Here is a 19,561-nt window from a genome sequence, read left to right as displayed (position 1 = left end):
ACGTACGCATTGGGGGCGGGACTCTGTGTGACTAGTTATCAAAGTGGGGTCCGGCCGTCCGGGGACCCCCAGGGGTCCTTGAAGGGGTTCCAGGGCGTCCCCAGCCAAATAATTGATAGGTATAAATATGAACCAAATGGACCCTTATGTGTCTGTAACTCTGAGAGTGTACAAATGGAAACACCCACTTTAATGGACCCTAACAGGTCCATTTTGTAAAAAAAATCCATTTGTTTCCAAAATTTGTATGAATGGACTCCATTTGTTTCCATTTGTACACTCTCAGAGTTAAATTAACACTGATGATACTACAGTGTAGACTGGGGTCCACTTGATAAACATTTTATCAAATGGGGTCCTTGGCTTAATCCATATACAAACTGGGGATCCTTGAAATTAAAATGGTTGAGAATCACTGCTATGGCCGTAAAAATCTTCTCTTAGGGGTCCCTGGCATCTTTTCAATCTTTGCATCCGCAGGCTATTAGTGTCAATTTGGGGGTCCTTCACATGAAAAGGTTTGAGAACCACTGTGACGCTTCGGTGTGTGTGTGTGTGTGTGTGTGTGTGTGTGTGTGTAAGAGTGTGTGAGTGTGTGCGTGCGTGCGTGCGTGCGTGCGTGCGTGTGTGTGTGTGCGAAATACAGAGAGAGAGAGAGAGATTGATAAATGGATGACTGATTCCATTATTCTTTAACATGACACAGTTTAATGGTGAAATTTCAAATCTAGAGTTAATAAAACATCTATTGTAAACTTTATCATAAAAATAATAAATAGAAAGCATTTACACACACACACACACACACACACACACACACACACACACACACACACACACACACACACACACACACACACACACACACACACTTTTCAACCAATGTTTCAATAATGTTGATGTGAGTGCAGTGATATGATACAGTCCATCTCCCACTGTTTCTCCAAGAGAAAATCACATTTCTTTTCAGGAAAGGTGAATTTGTAATGAATCATTCAATCATCGATTCATAATCTAGATTCATCGGTTCACAAAAACCCACAATAAAACAATTAATCAGATACGACACAAACCGTAAAATTATATAAAGTAAATACAGAACCGAGAGGAATCTTTTTTTTTGTCTGTGTTATGAATCTATTTTGATGAATACTTTGTCCCTGGAGAATATCTTGATGGCCTCCTCCATTTCAGAAAGCTTGCTATCCAGCTGAGCACGGCGAGAACGAATGCTCAGTGTGTCTGCCCTGACGGGAAGAGAGAGCAGCTCACTCACCATGGACTGGTGGGCTGTGGACAAATGGGCCAGAGTCACATAATATTCCCTAAAATGAACGAATTCATCCTAAATAGAAGGGCAAATGAATAGATGCAGAAATATACACAATAGACCGCAGTGGTGTAAAGTAAATGTACTCAAGTACTGTACTTAAATACAATTTTGAAGTATTTGTACTTTACTGGAGTATTTCCAATTTTCAGTACTTTTACTTCTACTCCACTACATTTCTGAGGCAAATATTATACTTTTACTCCACTACAATTATTTGAAAACTTTAGTTACTTTTGTAGATTTTGATTATTATTACAAAACATTACCCACTTCAGCCCTATACATTTCGGCCATTTGAAAATAGACTTTTTCCACCACTGGTAGTCCGTAGTACGGCGGACAATTACACTTGCAGACAAGAATGGACTTTCCATTCAACAATGAGAAAATCTGTCATTTTCGGCAAGCAACACCATTGTGCGGTGGAGCATAAATTAAGCTTTACCCTCTTTAAGTGACTGCAGGGTTTCCTGTCTCTCCTGCTCTGGCATCAGGGTGTGACCAGCGGGGATGCTGGGATCAGGTGTATTCCGTCTCCTTTCCTCCTCTGCTCTCCGCCACTGTTCTTTCCTCTCCTCAAGACTGTGTGAGTGTATGTAAGAGAGACAGAAGGAATAAATAGCAACAAAGAGAAACGCCATTCAGAAACACAAATCAGACAAGATAATTACCAGTGTCTCTAATGCTGGATTTATACTTGTGAGTAAGTAAATCAGGGGGTAAATTGTTACTTTTGACATATTTTGCAGATTAATATCAGTGATTGAAAGAATACTCACTACTGCGGAACCTGTCCCTTGACTGCACTTGGTACAGGTTTATCTCTGAGGTTTGTCAGTGACTGAGACCGACGCAGCACTGTCTTTCCCGCAGTCCGAGCATTATAGTTTATAAAGTCCACAGCCTTCCCCTGAACCTGCAAATGAGTCCACATGAATCACTGTAGACTAGAGCAGTGGCTCTCACTACTATAGCCACAAAAACATGGGCTGCTCCAATCAACATAATGCTATATCTTTCAGTGTGTTATGCCAGAGGGTATCTACAATAAGAAAGAATCTGTCTCAACTAGTCTGGCTAGTCTCACCTGCAGGTTTTGGTTCACTGAAGAATTACAAGAGGCTGGACGTTGCAGAGCAGAGGTTGAGGAGCTGCTATGTGGTCTTGGGGGACATGGTGACCCACATTTAGAGTGGGCCCTCAGGAAATGTTGACATTGTGGCTTGGTAGTTGTTGGGCTGGTCTCCTGTATTAAGAAGCAGGAGGACTGAATTATAACTAAGTGAGCAAGTATAACTCAATTTAGGATTTTCATTTACCACAATCAGACTTCCTTACCTGTTGGACCATAACCCTGGATGGGACATCCTTGTATTTGGAGGAGGTCCAGAGTGCTTTGACAGGAACCGGGCGGGAGCACGCTCTTTCAGCCTCCAGCTCTTTGCAGCGCCTTTGGATTTCCCTGAGCCTACGCACATTGTCTTTCCTGTGGTCACGTACCAACAGCTCTGAAAGACAACGAACATAAATTGTCAGAAAAGTTTCCTTTACAAGCTATTTGAACAGAGTTCAAAAGAAAACTTGCTAGGTGAGGACTGAGGAGTCAAGGACTACTACTAGTAACACAGATGGGCTATTAAAATTAATATTTAAATTCTTAAGACTCAGAAAGACTAGAAACAGCATAGGACATCGTCATCACCTATAACTAAATGTATATGCCCAACTTCACAGAAATACAATAAAAGGCTCTGTATAATTAACAAGAGAGCTTAACATACTTTCTTTAGGGACGTTTGGAGTGAAGGGGACACCATCCAGTTTGAGTAGTGCCCCGACAACCCCTCTCTGTCCTCTCTCCAGAATATGGGTGGCATTAGGGCCAATGCGAGGACGATGAGGAGGGGTTCGAGCACTGTAGCAGCCAGGGTACAACACATGGTCGGGGGCCAGGGGGCCTGAGATGAAGGACAAAGTCCCACCAGAGTTTCCCTCTAAACGTCCTCGAGCTGCAGGAAAGAAGGAGAAGCATATCTTTAATTGTAATTACAATTCTAGTGTTGCAGATACATTGCCTGATTGAGGTAGCCTACTTGCAAATAAATCAGATTTGAAATGTTCACGCACGTGCGTGCGCACACACACACACACACACACACACACACACACACACACACACACACACACACACACACACACACATATATATATATATATATATATATATATATATATATATATATATATATATATATATATATATATATATATATATATATATATATATATATATATATATATATATATATATATATATATATATAAAATATACGATTGACCAAGTGTCCTGCGTATCCATAGAAACTACGGAGCTAGAGATGCTGTGATGATGCTGATGGAAACTGTTATGCAACAACACATAGAGTAGATATGGACAGTTTTCAGTGGATATCATGTGTTGTGTAATATGTATCATATATATCAGAAAACAGGCATGTTCTCACAGTGAACTACACATGCACAACAGACTGGCATGCAGCACCTTACCAGAGCTGGGACGTTTGTAGTACTCTGGAAAAAGAGAAGGGTCTGGGGGAATTGGCCCAGATATCATCGAAGGACCCTCACACATCAGAAGATGCTTGAATTAATAAGAGAGTGAGATGTTCACAGTTACAGTGCTTACAGGCATGCAAATATCAAACGGATTAGAAGGGAGTTTTCACACTGAGCTTAATTATCCATCAATATCGCTTATACTAGCAATAATACTGCAAAAAACAACAACAACACTTATAGCACTGCACATTTAATCTATGTTTGTAAACCAAATAATCTGCATTGCTGGATAAGTGAGCAATTGCTTGGCCATGCCTTAAAATTATTTTCTACAATACATTTGGAAAACGTTGGAATATTAGCAAAAATCCTATCCATCTTATTTTCTATAATCCATTTGTAAAATATTGGAAATAATATCAAATCGACTTGTTTGCGTTAGGATAAATAAATAAGATACCTTTTGGAATTTCTTGTTGACCAACTGCCGATTGTGTTCTCGCAGATTGATGACGCAGAAGTATCAACAACACTCGACACGATCGTCACCATGGCAACGGTACAGACGTACACAGAAGAACTATAACGAATGGAGTATCCATTTTCATTCAAATTGTCCATTACCTAGAGTATGATTTTTTAGTAGGCGGCATAATTTGGCCACATAGATTTTTAGTAGGCTCCATATATATCTATATACTGGACATTTGGTGCGGCCGCATGAACAGCTTTGTGGTCACATGCTCTAGATGGGTTTAGCTTGTCCCATTCATTCATTCATTCAGGGTTCCATGTCCCGGGCAGTGTCACACCACTGCTCTCTACTGGAGGAATCATTTCATTACACCAAAATAAATGCGACACAGCCAGGCAGCCACACTAATGTGTGGATCAATAATCATGATTCTACAACCTACACATTGTGCAATATTAATTCAATATATATTATATTATATGATATATATTTTACTTATGGCATTATGGCAGGAATTTATGCTTCAAAAAATAAATACAAAATAATATAGGATATTGGCACACATTGCTGAATAGTTGGAATCATTGATTAATTTTGAATCTTATTTGAAAGTCTATTTTCTGATTCTAAATGGTCATAAGTATCCAACCAGGCCTAATTGATTCAGTGTGCACACTATGCATTAGAACAAAGAAAAAATAAAACAGCCCAAAGTGCACATTTTAATACGTCATGCCTACTTGATGATGACATATTCTCCATACTCCACCAACAAAATGTGTCAACACAAACATTGGACCAGCGGTGTACTGTAAAGTAACTAAGTACATGTACTCAAGTACTGTACTTAAGTACAATTTTGAGGTATTTTTTACTTTCTTCAGTATTTACAATTTTCAATACTTTTACTTATACCCCACTCCACTACAATTATATGAAAACGTTAGTTACTAGTTACTTTGTAGATTTTAATTATTATTACAAAACACAAGCCACTTAAATATATTTCGGCCATTTGAAAATAGATTTGTTTTTTATACATTTCGAACTTGTGAAATAGGACATTCTTCAAAATGAGTACTTTTACTTTTGGTTCTTTAAGTCCATTTTTATGCCGATACTTTTGTACTTTTACTACTTCTTCCATCACTGCATTGGACCATAAAATATATATTCATATAAATGACAGTTGCACAACAGCCCCGCCCTCGTTCTTGTGCCTTTGCTGCGCGTGCGCAGTCCGTGTGTCTGCTTTCTCCTTCACTGTGCCCCGTAGCGCGAGCAGAGGTTTGTGAAACCATAGGCGCATCGGTCCATTCATAAAAGGTAGGGAACACGAAACTATTGCCATATCAATATAATATAATGTGATTCCTAACGTATTGTCGTGGAGCTCTAACTGCATGACAATGACACAGGAGTTGACTGCGGTCATTTGGTTAGTAATGAGATGGGAGGAGGTCTGCAGTAGCCTATGTCAGCCTTGTCAGGGTACAACAACCTGACAAGATCACATCCCATTATTGACATAACGGAATAGTAAAGTAACCATCATATTTAATGTAAACAATGACTGAATAGTAATTATGATTGTGATTTAAAACCACGGCCTGTCTTCTTTTACACTAGGCCTATAATCAATGATTTGGGGCGACTAAAGAAAACGGGTCCATATTATGTTATATATTTTGAAACATAGTCTGCTATGAACTTGAAGTTTCATTACACATTCATCTAATGTATGGCTATCAGAATGTTTTTGTTTATCTTGAAGATAACGTTATGTTGTTCTATGTGGGACACGGCTAGACAAAAGAGCGAGAGGCCTAGCCTACTGACGCATGAACAATGCGAACCAATTGAAGCATCTGGCTGTCTGTCCCAATCCCATAGGGAACATCTAAGCCCTTTCTGTTCACATGCAAAGTTCACCTCGATGCCATAAATCTCATCTGGTTCAATTCAAAGCTGTTATATTTCTTAGTGGAAAAGCAAGGTCCACACATGACAAGGTGGACGAGGGGGCGGTCTGGTCATCCTTTGGCAAATTGCACGCAAACTGGCTGTGATGTAATCGGCGGATATTGGATTATCTGGTGGTATTAATTTATGAAGGACAAGGTCAGGGGTTTTATTCGTGAATGAAGTTGCTCGTGGTGCATATGGGCCGTTTCTGTGGATAGGCAGTATAGCAGCACTATATAGGCTCCATGGGGAAGTCGCTATCCAAAGTACTGAAATCACATGAATTCATCTCTATTGATGTGCAGGCCACAGTGGTGGGAAAAGTACTAAATTGTTTTACTGAAGTGAAAGTATCAATACTGCAATGTAGAAATACTCTGTTGCAAGTAGAAGTCCGGAATTCAAAATGTACGTGAGTAAAAGTATAAAGGTATTGGCATCAAAATGTACTTAAAGAACCAAAGGTGAAAGTAGGACAGTATGCAGAATTTCCCATTTCAAGTCTTCAAATGTATAAAAATCATTTGAAAATAGCAGATCTACAAGCTCACAATGCATGAGCTTGTAGATTGGCTATGTTCAAATGGCCGAAACCGAAATGTATATAGGGCTGAAGTGGTTAATGTATGTTTTGTAATAATTATCAAAATCTACAAAGTAACTGGTAAATAAAGTTTTCAAAAAATTGTATTGGAGTAAAGTACAATATTTGACTCTGAGATGTAGTGGAGTAGAAGTAAAAGTATTGGAAATTGGAAATACCCAAGTAAAGTACAAACACCTCAAAATTGTACTTAAGTGCAGTACTTGAGTACTTAGTTACTTTACACCACTGGCAGGCCAGATCTTGGCCCAGTAGTAGTAACTGTGTTGTCCCCATGAACCCTAAAGCCCTCCTGTGAGGATATCATGTTCAGGAGATCAGAATATGGCATCAAGTGAAAGTAGGGTCTGCCAATGCACTGTACATTCAGGCTATACATTCATATCGTGGTGTGACTTGATGGCTCTTGACCTTATCTCACTGTCACACTTTCATTCTGCTTCTTACCGCATACTTGTTTTGTGCGGTAGTTGCTTTCCTGTCTTGTGATTGGGTGAGTAATGGGTGTGAGTGACCCTGGTGTTGTCATCTGTTCGCAGCCTTTAACATATTGGGGGTGCTTTTAGTTTGGGTTGCTGAGATTGCCTAGCATGTATGTGGATATCATTTTTGCTTTTTTTGGGGGGGGGGGGGGGGGATACAGGATGTTACTCGGTTTAGATGTTTTAATAAGCCCAATGGGGACAAGGCACCCATTTTGAAACCGTGTGGTCATGTGTGTTGTAGTGTCAAATTCCCAAATTCGCCTGGGCTAAATTTAGAGCAGGATTTGGCGAGGGAGGGAAGACTGGCAGGATTGAAAGCATAAAAAAAAACAGACTAAAAGATGGTGGTAAGGAAGAGGCAGGTTGTAGGTGTTTGCGTGTGTGTGTGTGTGTGTGTGTGTGTGTGTGTGTGTGTGTGTGTGTGTGTGTGTGTGTGCGCGCGCATGCGTGTAGAGGGGCGGAGTTAACTGACAAAGACTGCCCATGAATTGCACAAAGTCAGCAGAATGCCAGGTTGGATCAGCTAGCAGACAGATGCAAAGTCCCTCAGAAACTGAACAACAGTGCTAAGACAGCATAGGCTCTAATGCTGCCCTAGTGCAAGTCAGGCCATTATGCCCTCTATGCCATAGAGGACATGAGGGCCTACTCCTGTTGTGTTAGTAATATCTACACCACCTCTGAACACAAATAAGACACTTAAAAATCATTATAGGAGCAATACTGTGCTCTGCTCTGCCAGCCAAGCGGTAATAGAAAAGAGAGCCACTTTATTAAAACAAACAATAAGGCCTGTGGACCAATGTAAGTTTTTGTTTTTGTTACTCTCTTTAACTCTTAAGACATATTTTATACTTTTAAAAACGTTCAAATAGCAAAAAAAATAGCCATCTAGAAGGTTTTTTGAAAAACAGGTTGAAAGTGGTTAAAAGCTTGGCTAAGCTTAGGTTATGACTGAGCATTGTGCTTTACATGGGGTCCCTTATGTCAACAGCCTGTGCACTTGCAGAAGGAGCACATAAAGGGCCATAAAGAGGCCAGCATACACACCGTATCAACCAATCCTAGTGTTTAGTTCATGCAGCACAAAGTACATAGTGTGTTCACTTACTACTGTCCCCTATACATGAATCATGATGCAATAGTTTGCAAAAGTTACACCTGTGTAGATAGGAGACTAGCTCTGATTAGAAAATCTGAAGCTGAGGTCCTGTACAATGGGCACAATGAAGCTTAATTTATACTTTGTATTTTGCAAATTTACTTGTGGCAAGTGACGCAGTTGTATACCACAAGGTATAAATTAGGCTTAACAACTTTCGACCTTTTTTCGGCATGTTTCAAAAATGCTGAATTTAGCCAATCTTCAAATCTTATATAGAAAGTAAGTGGTTAATCCATATACATCACAGAGAATTAGAAACGCACAACAAGAACCAGTACTGTACACAGTCAGTTGTTGTGACAGCAGTGTAAAACGTGCGTGCCAAAATGTCTTCTTGCACGTCCTTCTTCTCAAGAAATCATGGCACAGACAAGCGAGAAGAGCGAGGTGGTGCAGCAGCAGCAGCAGCAGCCGCAGGAGGACAGTACAGGAAAGGGCAAGCAGACAGAGAACAAAGAGCCCTGTGGGGCATGCAGGCACCACGTGCCCAAGGATCACGGTGAGTTGCGGGACGGAGCCGGTGAGACGGGAGCTAGAGAGAGAGAGAGGCGAGGACCTGCCATCAGGGTCCCTTGAGTCGAGCCGTGGGCCAACTGTCCTAGAGAGATCCTCGGCACCTCTCTACCCGAGAGGAAGTGACAGGGGAGAGCAGTGTCAGTGTCATGCTAAGGGATCATGAGATGAAAATACATTTAAAAGGAAGGATAACAAGCAGAAAATGTCCTCGAAGTATTCCTACCCCCACACATATAAGAAAGGAAAATAGCGCACACACACACACACACACACACGCGCGCGCGTGCGCGTGCGCGCACGCACGCGCGCGCACACACACACACACACACACACTGACGGAGCTCTGTGTAGTGACCCAGGGGACCCTGATGACGGTGTGCAGTGGTGTTAGCTGCTGACTAACCAAATCTGCTTCAACATACACAAGGATTGCAGCACACATATTGTAGCGCTATTGCTATGGCCTGAATTTAGTTTTATCCCGCTCTTTTATGTTTACAATGCTCTTAACACTCCTTTGCTGGATGGCTATTGGGTTTCATAGTCCAGAATGGATCCTGTTAGTTAAATGACGTCTGCGGCTTGTTAATGGACTGAGGCCATCAATAGGGTTAAATGCAGGGGGGGTGGGGTTGGGGGCTGTATATCACAGCCGTCAATGTCAGCGTAAGGCCACTTCGAGAGGGTCAGTGCTTTTCCAACTAAACTGACCCATCCATCTTTGCATCCCGCTTCAGCTTTTAGCTTTGACCATCTGTTGGCTTGCAAATGCTGGCAGAAACACCAGGATTAGATGCTTTGTTTGTCTGCATAGACCATAGATGCTGCTGTGATGAAGTGCTGTGGTTTGTGTGGTTACCGGAGCTCTGTAGTGCAGTGTGTCCTGTGTGAACTAAAATGTGGACCCTTTGCCGCTTTTTGTTTTTAGTGCCTCGTTCCATATTTCCCAGAAGCCTTTTCGATGTTATTATGCATTATCTAGCTTGAAACAGGTGAGATGTATCTGTGTATTTGTATCAATGTTTTCATTAGCAAGAGATTTTGAAACCATTAACCTGTTTCCACAGGCATAATGGCTGTCCCACCCACATACGCAGACCTGGGCAAATCTGCCAAAGACATCTTCAACAAGGGCTATGGTAAGTCATTAGACTTTCTACCCCTTTTTCTCCCCAATTTAGTCGTTATGCTTATTCATTCCTCCCCACGCACAGTTCTGTGTTGTCACTGCTGTTGTAACCTATTGGCTCACCTGCCAGTGAGGAGCCCCCGCCGGGAGGATGTAGCGCCTCGGTCCTACTCCTCCCGCCCAACACTCCCTGCTGACAGGTGCCGCCCGTAGGAGTATGTATAGTGACAAATATCACCCTCCCCGCCCGGCTTCCCTCCCCCGAACACGGGCCAATTGTGTTCAAATAAGCCCTCGACGAGACTCACAGCAGACTTGAACATTTTCGACCTTTTTTCAAAACTTTTTCTGTCCAGGCTTTGGTGCTGTGAAACTGGACGTGAAGACCAAGTCCCAGAGTGGAGTTGTAAGTACAAAAGTCATTGGAAGCATGAATATTTTGAGCTTCATGTCCAGACCTTTGTCTTGGAGCTCAGATGTAGTTCCGATGGCTGACTGAATAATAGCCATGCCAAAATGTGTTTGTTGCCTGACATAGTAAGCCTAACACACAGAGTCAGGATCTCAGAAAGTAGGAGTGTCTGTCCGACCAGTTTTACCCTCTTTTCCATCAGGCGGTATGCTGTAGCGCTGAGGAAAATAAGCATTTGATCAAATGTTTAGTTACCGCCAAACTGGCAGTCTTATTTCTGTTATGACGCCATGGTAAAAGCCATAGGAATTACCCAAACATTTTCTCAATACACTGCTTTCAAAACATCTGTAAATGTATTCCATCAATTCCAAAACTCACTGCATGCATCTTCCTACCCCTCGCAGGTCTCTGCTTCATTTTCCCTCAGAAAGCAGATAAACTGGCCAATGTAAATCTTGTGTAGTTCTCTCTAATGCTCTCTTTCTCTGTCTTTTTCTGCCTTCTCTTTGGACATTCCTGTCAGATGGTAAGAATGCGCGTTTGTCAGTCTTTCTGTGTGCAAGTGTGTGATTAAACGCAGGTGCATTCAAAGGTAAAGCAGCGATGGTGATTGTGGCTTGAGTGTGTGAGGTAGACATACTTCTGAGTAAATACTTATTTGCAGCAGCAGTCCCTTCAGCTGACACAATATCCTCTGCTGCTAAAACTGTTCTGGCATTGACCTCAGACACACTCAGAAACCAGTGTGGCCCTCTACCCACTACTCTGCCTTTAAAGTAGTTTCCTTCCCCACTCAACTCTCCACAAATCCTCTGTTTCTCAAAAGACTCACTAAAACTCACAAACTTTGTAGCTCCCCACAATAACCAGTCATACAGACTTGAGAGGGATTGTGTGGCAGAGGAGATGTGGAGAAGTGACGCTGCCGGGGTTTTTCTTTCAAATCTTTTTTTTCCTATACTCTTTTTTCTCTCTCACCTGTATTTATATTCTACCTGCCGTGTGCTTTTATAATGTTATAGTTAACTACAACTAAATAACTCCCCTCTCTCTTTGCCTCTTTCAGGAGTTTAACACCTCTGGCACCAACAACACAGACACAGGGAAATCAGGTGGCCACCTGGAAACCAAGTACAAAGTGAAGGAGCTGGGCCTCAGCTTCAACCAGAAATGGAACACGGACAACACACTGACCACAGAAGTCACAATGGAGGACCAGGTGAGTAATGTGATTATTTAAGGGATATGGTCTAGACTGATGAAGAATAGACATAAGGGATAAGGTAGGGCCTATAGTTAGCCAATCATTATTACAAATTTAAGGGTGACATGACAGGTTTATTTTCCAGTAATGAATGACCAATGATGACCATCTCACTGTACATTATCCTGATTTCCTTCCAAACTAAATCAATAATTTGACATATTGATTTAAAACTGATTGTATTACCTTACAAGCTTCCGCTTCCATAGCAACGTAAACTGAGGCAGAACAGCCTGTTATCGAGAATGCTTGAATGACCTCTCAAATAATAGCATAATTACTTCACAGAAACCAGCTTAGCAGATCAATGAAAAAGAAGCATATCTATCCAAGCCTTTTTATACATTCATCATGAAGCTCATGTTGGGTTTGCCCTTTTTGGGCTGTCTCTGTGTATAGCTGGCTAATGGATTGAAGCTGGCATTGGACACGTCATTCGTGCCCAACACTGGGTAAGATGCATCCCATTATTCATTAGAAAATTATTTATGTCACGCTTTGATTTGATTTGATTTGATTTGATTTATACCGCCCTCTCGTCTTCACCCTTGACATTATTTCGGCAGCAAGAAGAGCGCCAAACTGAAGACGGGTTACAAGCGTGACTTCGTCAACGTAGGCTGTGACCTTGACTTCGACATGGCCGGTCCCACGGTCCACGCAGCTGCCGTGCTGGGCTACGAGGGCTGGCTGGCTGGCTACCAGATGGCCTTTGACACTGCTAAGTCCAAGCTGGCCCAGAACAACTTCGCCCTGGGATACAAGGCTGGAGATTTCCAGCTCCACACCAGTGTGTGAGTACTATTGCAGACTCAGGGAGAGAAGTGATAAATGGAGCAAGAGTGACCATTAAAGAAACTCTGCTCAAGGGAAATCATGAACTGCAGCATCAACCCCAGTGACATAGAGGTGGATTGTTTCCTCTCTACTAGTGCTCATGTTGTGGTGTTGTGTTTCAGTAACGACGGCACTGAGTTTGGTGGCTCCATTTACCAGAAGGTGAACGGCAACCTGGAGACCGCCATCAACCTGGCGTGGACAGCCGGCAGCAATAACACGCGCTTTGGAATTGGAGCCAAATATCAGCTAGATAAGGATACCTCACTGGCTGTGAGTACTGGTTTCAGCATGGGGTCAGAGACGAGTAACACTGTCACAAGAACAAAAGGGGATGTACCATAATCAGCTAAAGTGTAATGGACTTATATAATACATAATGTATACGTATGTTGATTTATGCATTGATACAAACGTATCTGGGTGTTATAGCCATGACCACAGTAAAATCTGGAGTGTTATATTATTGTAATTTGCAAGTTAAAATAATATTATTTTGCTTGCATGCTTTTACTGTGCATGCAAGTATATTGTTATGAAATACATGATTATTTGACCGTTTCATGTCTCTGCTTCTCACAGGCCAAAGTCAACAATGCTTGCCTCGTTGGCGTTGGTTACACACAAACTCTGAGGCCAGGTAAGTGCATCACTGCTTTCTCACTCGTTTTAACCTCTACATGAAATCTATTTGCTGAAAATAGACGATCTAGTATTAGTAGATGTGCTATTTTTGCTGAATGTTTGTGCCAGAATAGGAGCGCTAGGGTTCATGTGGTTAAGATGAGCTAGTTCTGCTGAAGGGCTTTGCCAATACATTTTGAAACCCTGGAGAATGCTTGCCCTCAGCCGAGTTTTCACAGAAAGGCCTTATCTCAAGCATTGCTCTGTTGCACAACAACGGCACACTTACTTTCTTGAACTGATTGACACGCTTCCCCGCAGGTGTGAAGCTTACCCTCTCAGCTCTAATCGATGGAAAGAACTTCAACGCTGGCGGGCACAAAGTGGGCATGGGCTTTGAGCTGGAGGCATAAGGGCCCAAGGGAAGATGACATGGGGACAGCAAGGCGGAGAAAAGAAAAAGTAAAGAGCCCAAATGTGAGGAAACCTCAAACAACCACACAGAATCACCTTGAGAACTCTCCCTTCTGAATGCTACACAGACCCACACTCACACATCGTTTGGCCTTAACCCTACAACCTCTTAGCACCACCCAAGACCTCCAGGACTGTAATTACTGACTGTAAATGAGATTTCCCTTTCTGTTCTTTTACCATTAACACAGCAATACCTGTTTCTAATTATTTATTACAGTATGGGAACAGAACAGGGTTAGTTAACAGTTAACTCCTCCAAATATTGCAAAACGTTTTACCAGTCTGGCCAGGCGAATTGTGTTACTTTGGTAGAAGAGTGTAATTTAATATTTGTCCTGCTACCTATCTCATTTTCTATTCTTTACCTTCGCTGTGCTTCGTTGTGACCATCTCCGCCTCAGATCACACATTGAGTCTACATTTTGATTGTTGATAATGAGGATGGAAGATAGTTTGTTGTGTTTATGGTGTGTTTGTTGTACGTTCTCTCCAAGTCAGGGAAAAGTACTCAATTTTGTTTCAATTCCTGCGCCTTCCCAGACAAAGGGAGTTTTATTGTCACATTGACAAGTAGCTACAGTGATTGTAAAAGGACACAATTAAAGGACAAGAACTAACCAGAAAAAACAAAGAGGTGTGTGACTGAATTAAAGCACAGCGTTCAACCCCTTGAACACTGTTCTAAACGCTGTAGCTTCTGCTGCCTAAAAACCTCTATTTTAATTCTGGTCCTGTGGTGAAGAATCATTTTTGAGGGCCAAGGGCGCTGTGGAATTCTGTCATCTCTTTGTCTTGTCTCTCTTTGTGTCCTGTACCCATTTAAACTTTACCGCAACCACTTTGTGCTGTGCTTCGGTTAGGGACGGTTGTCAGTAGTTAAGAGCTCAAACGGATTTTAATGAATTCATGGAATAAAGAATGTCAAACACATTGGTGTCCATTGAGTTACGCCTTTCCACTTTGTTGTGTTTTAAGACACCAGAAATTACATTTAAAATACTATATAGAACTTTGTTTTGAATCATTATGGAAATGTATAATAGTTGTATTTTCTAACAATGACAATCTTTCAGCCAATCAATACAGAATTGGAGAGGCTTATTGTCGGTATCAGTTGAGAACGCAGGAACCTAGCCCTGTTTCAATGCACTAGACCCCTGGGAGATGGATGCTCAACACCTGTCATCAGCTCCCCGTACTTACCGCACGATTTACTGCGCTACTCATACGCTGATGTGGCGGTGCCTTGGATCAAACCCATGACCTTATGGTCCAAAGGCGAGTGCTCTACCGACTGAGCTACCCAGACACTAGCATTTAGAAAATTATCATCCTGCCAGTGTAATGTCCAAATTGATTGGCTGTTGTTGCCATTTCACAATAACAACCAAAACCGTTCTCAATGGCAGTTATGCAAATTATCATGTGTCTTACAAGTGGTAATAATAAGGAGTTTCTTATAATGCAAAATATATAGTGTATAAATATAGAGGTTGTTACATAAGTAAACATGTAGGCTGCTGTATTGTACTCTTAAACAAGGGAACCAGGGGACCTGGTAGCCTACTGCCAGACCCCCTAATGGCAGTACGTCACGCTAAGCTTGGCCAATCAAAAAGAGGGACATATATGGACGAAAACGTTGAACCTTTTTTTTACGAAAGAGGGACCGACAAAGCCTCATGTAGGTCTGACCCCCTGGGTCTGGCAAATACATACAAGCACTCCAAAGTCATTAGAATGCTTCAGAAGCTTTTTGTAATTGTAGCATAAATTATATACGTTAACATTGTATTCTTAGGATAAAATGAAAATGCAAAGAAAACTACGATTTTGAATTGTCCAAACAATGGGAGGATCCATGCCTCTCACTTCCCCATGAGGACATGAACCAACTGTAAGGCGTAGTCAACGGCCTTGCCAAATGAACCATGACAGGAACGACATGAACATCTACCCGAGTGTTCCTCGCCTACATGACCACTGCACTGGCCTCCCAGTCAATGTAGGGTGTGTATAATCCCTGTATAACTATAAAGAAAAACAACTAAATTCTAAACTGCTGCAATATACTGTTATATGCAGTATATACGTTATAAGTACTAGTATCTCGACATGCCTGTTACAAATTCCATATTCCTACTGTATAAACACATATTCTTCTTACAGTACACTGCTTCTATTGAGACGATATATGCCCATATTTCTATGTATAAGTATATACGTAACCCTCAGGGTTCTTCCGCTAAGGTGGTGCTATTGTTGCCTCCTTTTTAGACAACTTGAACTTACAGTACCTGAGTGGGTATTATCTGGTAATATACTGGCATTGTAGTAAAACATGGCTATTCTCTAATGAAGAATGCCAGTATAGTAACAGAACACTGTTTCAAGGTCGGCTACATGATCTATAATCAGTGATAGACCTTAATCAGTACAGTTGACCACTGCTGGCCTCAGTCAATGTAGGGGGTGTACAAGTCACTGTGTAACAATAAAGAAAGACACATACGTACATTGTATATTCTTAATTCTATTCTAATAAGTACTAGTATCTACATATTACATATTCTGACAGTATTACCTACTCTTCTGGTGGGTCTTCTTGATCTGGGAGTGGAGGGATTTGCTCTTTATCCTCGCCGTTGAGGGAAAACATCTCTTCAAATCTACTACCTGGGCGCTGCTCAATGTAATGCCGGCCAGGCCTATCAGGGTGAGAAGGCGGACAAAACGGCGTAAAAAAAGGCGTATTTGAGTGGCCTGAGTGAGCCCAGTGAGGCGGACGAGGGAGGCGAAAAAAATTAGGCTGTTGTGAACGACGTTCAGCGTACTTCTGCTTGTTGTAAAGTGTTTTGTAAAGGTTTTTCCAGTCTTTGTCTTTGGAGGTTCTGCTGGCATCCTGATGTTCGAAGTCACGGTGGCAGAGGTGTCTCCACAGGCGGTTGTCTGCCGTGATGCTGTGGAAGCGTCTGCTAACCGAGGACAGCGCCACCAGTGAGTGGACATCCAGCAGGCTCAGGACTCTGAGGAGAACCTCTGGGGGCAGAGCACACAGCCCAAACACAGTTGGGAGAGACAAGGCGTCTCTGGCTGCAGCTATTAAAGGGAATACCAGCTGGTCTTTGAAAATTCGTGACAGCTTCCCCAGATCATTAAACACTGTGGCTGCACTCGGGCCTGCCCACTCCGCTGTCACAAAGCTGGATGGACGTAGAGACAGTTTGCACACAGTGTCCACCGTCTCAATCTTCAGAGTAGCATTGATAACAAGCATGGTTCCCATAGACACAGCAACAACCATAGCGATGCTGTTCTCACAGAGACGAGGATGACTGTAATGTAGTCTGTATGCACCACCTTCCCTCCTCCACCCAGTGGGCATCTCACCAGGCTTGATGTCAGAACCGTGAGGAACAAAACCTGTCTCCATCATCAGGAGGTGCACAGCCACCATGAGGGAGTCACTGGGGCTCCTACTCTGGGCCCCGTTGTGCAAGATTTCCAAGAAGGGGGGTACCTTCCCCCCCTCCGCCTCACTGCACAGCATGGGCTCCCAGGTGGGGACTACAGGCAGCGTCTCCCCCTCAAGTGTGCCCTCTTCCTGCATACGTGATGCTTGGCTTCTTCTAGGCTCACTACTGGAAAGCGTAGCCACTCTCTGGTTAGTCCGGCTGTGATGGGACATTGTACTGCTACAGCTGCTGCTGCTGACAGACTGGCCTGAAGGGAAAGGGGGAGCAGGGGACACAGACTGAGGCAGGATCACGCTGATCAAATCCCCAGAAACAATCCCACAGGAGGACAGTGTCTGGCCAGTGTCTACCAGCGGCTCTGTGCCGTTCAGAGACAGAGTGAACTCTGTTTCTGGGCTGAGTCCATGGGAAGGTAGAAGGATCTCCTGGATCTGAAGTTGGAGCTCTGCCAAAGTGGGTTCCACCCCCTGCAGCTCCACTCTACTGATTTGCCTGTTGATACGAACGCGCAACTTCATGCTATGTAACTCGAATAAGTCAATCAAGTCAATCACCCTCATACAAGTTCCCTTAAAACAATGTGACAGAAAGCTTAGAGTGTGATACGAAGCAGCTTTATAGACGCTTTGTATCTTGCATCATCAAATATGACGTCAATCTTGCCCAAATATTGAGAGCCACCTCTGGTCGGAAACACTGAGTATAGGTTAATGCCTGCTCCGTTGTATGCTACAAGCTCAGTCCTCTGAGCTAAGTTGGAAACTTGGACGGCAGGGATCTCCCATGCCAACCCATAAACAAAATATGCCACCATTTGTTTTTGGTCATTTTTCTTCACGTGATAAACGATTCTGTCCACCACGTGTGGCCAACTCGGACAGTGTGCTCAACAACACACAAGGTCATTGGCTGCTTGGCGCCGAACCTGTGCAAAAACATCATGCTCTTTGGACTGGGTCCAATAAAGCATGGCTTCACATGGATCTCATGTGGCCAGTCTATGACGCCAGTCGTCAATGATGTATCTATGATGTATGACTCCATATTTGGGCAAGGTTTCAGCCCGATTAACCGCTTTTCACTTCCTTATAGACGGCTTGGCTCTGAAAAAGTCAAAATTTGGACAATCCGAGCCACTTTGACCTCCATCAAAAAATACAATAAATATATATTTAAAAAAAGTATAGAACATTATGTGATAACAATTTGTGCTGATCGGTCCAGCAGGTTGTGAGATTAGATATGGACACAGACAGAAACGCACAGACACACAGACCCTCTTATATAGACTATACTATAGTAACGTGGCTCCTGTCCAAGCCATGTTGATGCAGAAGGAATGTAGACCTGTGCACCATGTCAACTCAATGCTGGCACTAAAAACAAGGCAGGCGCGCCAACACAAATTCCTTTTCGATTCCCAAATAAAAACTGCACTAACAAATGCCTGTTCATTTATTTGTAATTTTTTTTATCGTGGACTTTGTTTATTTGCAGATCTGTTTCATGTGTTCAGGTGTATGATGTTTGTTTACGGGTTGGGGCCATGCGTGAATTCCATCTTCCTGGCTTAACCTGCATGATATGCGACCTGACGCTGAAATGGACGGCTGTTGTCTCTGATGCTTCATCTTAAAATGTGTGTGCATTGTTCTTGATTTGTGGTTAAGACAACTTTGTGGATTCATTGAATTCTTCGTGTAGCCTACTCCTGTGAAACAGAGCGGCTCTGCTGTGAAAGTGTCTCAGACGTTACTGTGCACGAGAGAGAGAGAGGTCACAGAATGTCAAATGGATTCATCAAGTTCATCAAGCATAAAGTGGCTTGTTATAGCACTACCTCAATTGGTGCAATTTCTTTCCCGAGTAGTGGGTGAGAGTGAGATATTGAACCTATTTGCCAAGTTTGTTAACTGTTAGTTTCTGAGGTGGAAAGTGTGTGTAAAATGCAAATCCAGAAGTGCAGAATTGAAATCCACAAATTCCTTTTCAATTCCCCCCCAAAAATTGGACCAACAAATGCCTGTTATTTGTAAATAAATGTTATGTATTCACAGATTCGGTTTTTTATGTGTTTTGCGAGTTTACAAATCTTTTTTGTGTATTTGCTAATGTTTTATATTTGTTTCATATTATACATTTACACACGGATTGAAGATCTGTTCTCACAAATGCTTAGACATAGACATATCTACCTCCACACTGTAGCAATTACTCACAATCATACCATATGCCAA

At 42.4% G+C, this 19,561-nt stretch overlaps 3 protein-coding genes across 4 annotated transcripts; 1 reads left to right on the top strand and 2 right to left on the bottom strand.

Annotated features, from left to right (window-relative positions):
- Positions 1-1,129: 1,129 nt before the first annotated feature.
- On the bottom strand, positions 1,130-3,971 carry enkd1 (enkurin domain containing 1; the record flags this gene model as incomplete). Its single annotated transcript, XM_080432900.1, has 7 exons — positions 3,881-3,971; positions 3,115-3,342; positions 2,672-2,841; positions 2,421-2,579; positions 2,113-2,249; positions 1,779-1,915; positions 1,130-1,290 (listed from the first exon to the last, which is right to left on the bottom strand). Exons 1-7 carry the CDS (start codon positions 3,963-3,965, stop codon positions 1,130-1,132), a joined length of 1,077 nt encoding a protein of 358 aa, XP_080289026.1. The 5' UTR covers positions 3,966-3,971.
- A 1,614-nt stretch (positions 3,972-5,585) lies between these two features.
- Positions 5,586-14,792, top strand: vdac3 (voltage-dependent anion channel 3). 2 transcript variants are annotated; one of them, XM_080434226.1, is made up of 10 exons: positions 5,586-5,693; positions 8,942-9,085; positions 10,170-10,241; positions 10,588-10,637; positions 11,713-11,865; positions 12,310-12,362; positions 12,477-12,704; positions 12,870-13,020; positions 13,330-13,387; positions 13,693-14,792. In XM_080434226.1, the coding sequence occupies exons 2-10, from the start codon at positions 8,947-8,949 to the stop codon at positions 13,782-13,784; spliced, it is 996 nt and encodes a 331-aa protein (XP_080290352.1). In that variant the 5' UTR covers positions 5,586-5,693; positions 8,942-8,946; the 3' UTR covers positions 13,785-14,792. The 2 variants fall into 2 exon arrangements, with proteins under 2 accessions (XP_080290352.1, XP_080290353.1); XM_080434227.1 differs by lacking the exon at positions 8,942-9,085 and having other exon boundaries at positions 5,614-5,693.
- A 1,640-nt stretch (positions 14,793-16,432) lies between these two features.
- On the bottom strand, positions 16,433-18,462 carry LOC308088946 (F-box only protein 7-like; the record flags this gene model as incomplete). Its single annotated transcript, XM_080433527.1, has 1 exon — positions 16,433-18,462. Exon 1 carries the CDS (start codon positions 17,882-17,884, stop codon positions 16,433-16,435), a length of 1,452 nt encoding a protein of 483 aa, XP_080289653.1. The 5' UTR covers positions 17,885-18,462.
- Positions 18,463-19,561: the final 1,099 nt, after the last annotated feature.

The sequence above is a fragment of the Gymnoscopelus braueri genome (genome assembly GCF_963280865.1).
Source record: "Gymnoscopelus braueri genome assembly, chromosome: 7".
Classification (NCBI taxonomy): Eukaryota; Metazoa; Chordata; class Actinopteri; order Myctophiformes; family Myctophidae; genus Gymnoscopelus; species Gymnoscopelus braueri.
This window is presented reverse-complemented; position numbering and strand designations above follow the sequence as displayed.